The sequence below is a fragment of the Mus caroli genome (assembly GCF_900094665.2).
Source record: "Mus caroli chromosome 6 unlocalized genomic scaffold, CAROLI_EIJ_v1.1 6_unlocalized, whole genome shotgun sequence".
In the NCBI taxonomy this organism is placed as follows: Eukaryota; Metazoa; Chordata; class Mammalia; order Rodentia; family Muridae; genus Mus; species Mus caroli.
Window position 1 is genome coordinate 415,205 of NW_018388436.1, and position 4,762 is coordinate 419,966.

Below are 4,762 nucleotides of genomic sequence, written 5' to 3' on the forward strand. Positions count from 1 at the left end.
GGTCTCCAACCTCTCTCCCCCCTATTAATTAAGTTTAATAAGGCAACGCTTAACTGAGGTGACCAAATGATTTTCTCATCCGTAGATGAGTGGGCTTTTAACCTTGGCTTGGGTGGACATTGACTCGATTTCTCTCGTGGGTGCTATCACGACCCACACCTATGGCTCTTGGTATCTTTTGGGGAGGTGAGGCAGAGCCTTAGATATTTTTGGTTTTTAGCTGTAATTAGATACCAACCTCTATTTTAAATTGGGTATAACCCACAGGAAACTCAGAAATGGTCAAGCTGGACCTTCCCTTGTAATAGTTCTCTGCACCAAGCGATACCCATACTGTATTTGTATGATCATGAACCAGTATGCACAATTCTGAGTACTGTGCAGCTCCTAAAGGAGAATTGTCAACCTCAGATTTAGCAATGCCTAGGCAAGAATTATGTCATTAGTAACACCACGATTTATGGCTAAAATAGGAGCTGGAAGTCGTTCCTCCTCATCTCTGTTATTCCCATAGCCTGAGGAACTAAGGACACTTTGCAGTAACAGCAAGGGTGAAAAGCNAGAGGCCAGCTAAGGGACTAAGACCGTCTATCAAAATAAAATCTAATCTCTTTTAATATTTGAAAATTCTAGCCTTCTAGGTAAACCTAAATTTTAAATCAGGCCGAAGGCCATGTGCTAGAATGTCCTGGGAATGAAAATAGCAGTTGCCACCTGTGTGCTCTAGGGGGCGGGGATGCACATCCGCTGGTCCAGCTGGAGAATGTTGATTAACCTGCTTGAAAAACAAAATCTAGACAGTGAGAAAGTAGGAAAGCAGATATTCTTTTGGGGAAGTCAGGTACTTTATTCAATTGCAAATAGTAAAGCTGAGGTTAATCTCCAGCCTCCTGTCGGTAGCAGGCTCAGAGAGTAGCAGGAAAACAGCTGTTCTGGGAGCTTCCATTCCCAGCTGAATTCTAAGCACAAGAGGAATTTTAGTCTTTAGAATGATACTTACGAAAAGAGTCAGAATCTGTGTTTATCTGACGAATTAATCTCTCTGGCAGCCACCGTGCTCCATCTTCATTTCGTGAAAAAACACAAACCGAGCCCTTTCCCCAAATTAGAACCGGATCTGGACCCTTCTATTCGTTAGTCAGGGGGTCCTTCCATTTTACCAATGCATAAGAATTAGAAGTAACTGGATGCCAATGGCGATCTGCTGCAGACTGACCTTTAATATCAGTTTGCAAAAAATTTCCTCGAGAACATTGCTTGCGCGTGGGTTTCCTGTGAGATCTCGCAGGAAGGCCTGATGTCTGTGCAAAGACGGACATATCTCGCCAAATCTGTCTGTCCCTTATGCGGTTGAATCGCAGCTTGGCACATTGTGTTAGCATTTTCGTAAGCCAATTGCATAACGATAGAACTTTCCGTGTCCGAACTTCCAAGGATTATACTAGCTGAAATCAATAGCCTGTCTACAAAGTCCTGATATGGTTCATCAGAACTCTGCCGAATGCTAGCAAAACTTTCACAATATTTCCTTTGACTGGCAACCGTCTCCAAGTATGGCGTGCGGCTGTCATAATTTGTGCATGCACTGTAATGGGAAAATCAATCTGATTTGTCTGTCTCTCATATGGACCCTCTCCTAAAAGCATGTTGCTATCCCAGTTTGAATTACCAGCCTGAGCATTAGAAGCAGCAGTTTTCTTACTGGCATCTCGCCATTTAGAATCCCAAAGCAAAAAATCTCCTCCTGACAGGGTAGCCTTAGAAAGAGTCTTCCAATCTAAGGGGGTTAAGTGTGACTCCACAACTGTGTCCAGTAATGCTTGAGTGAATGGGGCTGAAGGGCCATATTGCATAACAGCCGCCTTTAACTCTTTTATCAACTTGAAATCTAAAGTCTGGTAACGTCTGGCCCTAGTATCTTGCTGATCAACTACCTCAACCACAGGAAAGGCTAGCGTATTAGACATATTTTGTCCTTTCCCACAAGCCTAACTCACAGTTCTTTCTAGTGGCACCTGGTGAACTATAGAAGAGTTACTCTTCTCCGCTTCTGACATCTTTTTTAGTTCCCAAAGCTCATTAGTCAGCCTCTGAAGCTTAATTTCAAACTCTAACTTGTTTAGTCGTGTGTCCCTATGAGTAGCACCTCCTGAAGTGGGGACTATAGGTGGAACGGGAGATTCACAAGAGAACCAGTTCTCATTAAAATAATGGGCAGCTCCTCTATCTGAGTAATTTTTGTTAAAAATCAGTTTATCATCCGAGTTTCCACATCTATCAATTTTTGAGTTAAGAAGATCTTTTTCTGAGGAGGCCCTCTCTGATAGGCACTCCTCTTGAGATACCACAAGCTCCACCTGGGGACAATTTAGCCCTGGAGAAGTGGCATCTTTTATAGCATCATTTATGAGCGCCCAGAGGCCTAAGGTAAAATTATCTGCCTGAACGATTTTTAAGGCCTCACCAACTTTCTCCCAGGTTCTGCAATCTACTGTTTCTTTTTTCTTGAACCATGGGCAATAGCTATCTATCTTACCTAAAAAAATTCTTACTAATTGTACTTCAAGCCTTACTCCTCTGGCCTGAAACAACTGAAAACTCAGGGCAACCGCTTGATCCATAACTTTAAACCCTTCCTTCTTCCTCCTGAAACAGCTTCCTAAAAAGCTGCAGATGACCGCCTGATTCCATTTCTAGTTCCGATTAACACGCTGCTGACCAAAGCAGAACCAGCGTTGGGTTAGCACCAATTCAAGCTTAGCTCGTATCCTACCGCACCCTCAGCAACACCTTACAAAACTGAAATTTTAAGCTAGTGCTAGCATGTGTACCTGTTCGTTGCTCCGGTGCCCAAAAGGAAGATCCTTTGCCTTTCCTGTGGAGCTCTACACCAACAGCGTTTTCTCAGCGCCCTTCTGCCATTCTTCAGGCCCCACGTTGGGAGCCAAATGTTGTGTTCGGCCAGCCGATCATAGCCTGGGTTCTAGCCTGGAAAGGCATTTTGGAAACCTGGAAGAGAAGAGGGGCTAGGCGGCAAGAGAAAGAAATGCAGCTAAGACAGGCATTCTGATCAAAGCTCAATTTTACTTGTTCTGACACTCAGTTATGAAGGAAGGGAGAGGGGACCCGATTCCCACCAAATAATCTTGGGGTCCAGTAGCAGGGTAAGCACGTGTGTGGCTCCAAACAGCAAAGCGGCACAGTCCAGCAGTGGGCGTGGCAGAATGAATGAGCAGGAAGCTCCACCCCTGAGCAAGCAGGTTTCAGTCTGGGGGAGGGGAGACTACAATGTCCTTTGCCTTACAGAAGCTTTTCAGTTTCAAGAGGTCCTATTCAATCACTGGTCACTGGTGTTCTGTTAAGGAAATTTCCCCCTGTGCCAATGCATTTGAGTGTATTTCTCACTTTTTCTTCCTTTAAGTTTAGTATATCTGGTTTTATGTTCAGGTCCTTGATCCACTTGTACTTGATCTTTGTGCACAGTAATAAATAAGAATCAATTTACATTCTTCTGTATGCAGACCATCAGTTAGACCAACACCATTTCTTAAAGATGCTTTTTTCCCCCACTGCATGGTTTTTGCTTCTTTGTCAAAAATCAAGTGTCTGTAGGTGTGCAAGTTTATTTTTGCATCTTTGATTCTATTTCATTGATCAACCAGTCTGTTTCTGTACCAATGCCATGTAGTTTTTATCACTATTGCTCTGTAGTACAGCTTGCGTTCAGGAATGGTGATTACCCCAGAAATTCTTTGATGGATCACAGGGCCCCCAGTGGAAGAGCTAGAGAAAGTACCCCAGGAGCTGAAGGTGTCTGCAACCCTATAGGTGGAACAACAATATGAACTAACCAGTACCCCCAGAGCCTGTGTCTCTAGTGGCATATGTAGCAGAAGATGGCCTAGTCGGCCATCACTGGGAAGAGAGGCCCCTTGGTCTTGCAAACTTTATATGCCCCAGTACAGGGGAATGTCAGGGCCAAGAAATGGGAGTGAGTGAGTAGGGGAGCAGGGCGGGGGGAGGTCGTATAGGGGACTTTCAGGATAGCATTTGAAATGTAAATGAAGAAAATATCTAATAAAAAATTGAAAAAAATTCTTTGGACTATCCTGGGATTTTTGTTTTTCCATATGAAGTTGAGAATTGTTCTTTCGGTGCTTGTAAATTATTGTGATAGAATGTTGATGGGAATTACATTGAATGTGTAGCTTGGTTTTGGTAAGATGGCCATTTTCAGTATGACAATCCTACTGATCCATGAGCATGGAAGATCTTGCCATCTTCTGAGGTTTTCTTGGATTTCTTTCTTCAGGGACTAGAACTTCTTGTCATACAAATCATTCACTTGCTTGGTTTGAGTTACAATGAGATCATTTATATTTTTTGTGGCTATTGTGAAGGGTGTTGTTTCCTAATTGTATTCTCAGGCCATTTATCATTTGTATAAAGGAGGGCTACTGATTTCTTTGAGTGAAATTTATATCCATTCACTTGGCTGAAGTTGTTTATCAGCCATAGGGATTCTCTGGTAGAATTTTGGGGGGGGGGTCATTTATGTATACTATCATATCATCTGCAAATAATCAACTCTTTGACTTTTTCCTTTCCAAGTTTTATGCCCTTGATCTCCTTTTGTTGTCTTATTGCTTTAACCAGATATATGAATACTGTGTTGAATAGATATGGAGAACATGAACAGCTTTGTATTGTGTGTGATTTTAGTGGGATTGCATCAAGTTTCTCACCATTTAATTTGATGCTG

At 42.7% G+C, this 4,762-nt stretch overlaps 1 protein-coding gene across 1 annotated transcript in view; it reads right to left on the reverse strand.

Annotated features, from left to right (window-relative positions):
* Positions 1–2,621, reverse strand: part of LOC110287585 (endogenous retrovirus group K member 10 Gag polyprotein-like) — a 7,601-nt gene extending 4,980 nt beyond the window's left edge. The window contains 2 exon segments of the mRNA XM_021154156.2: positions 1,217–1,520; positions 1,523–2,621. Coding sequence (XP_021009815.1) covers positions 1,225–1,520; positions 1,523–2,621 — 1,395 coding nt within the window. The 3' untranslated portion in view covers positions 1,217–1,224.
* Between the last annotated feature and the right edge of the window lie 2,141 nt (positions 2,622–4,762).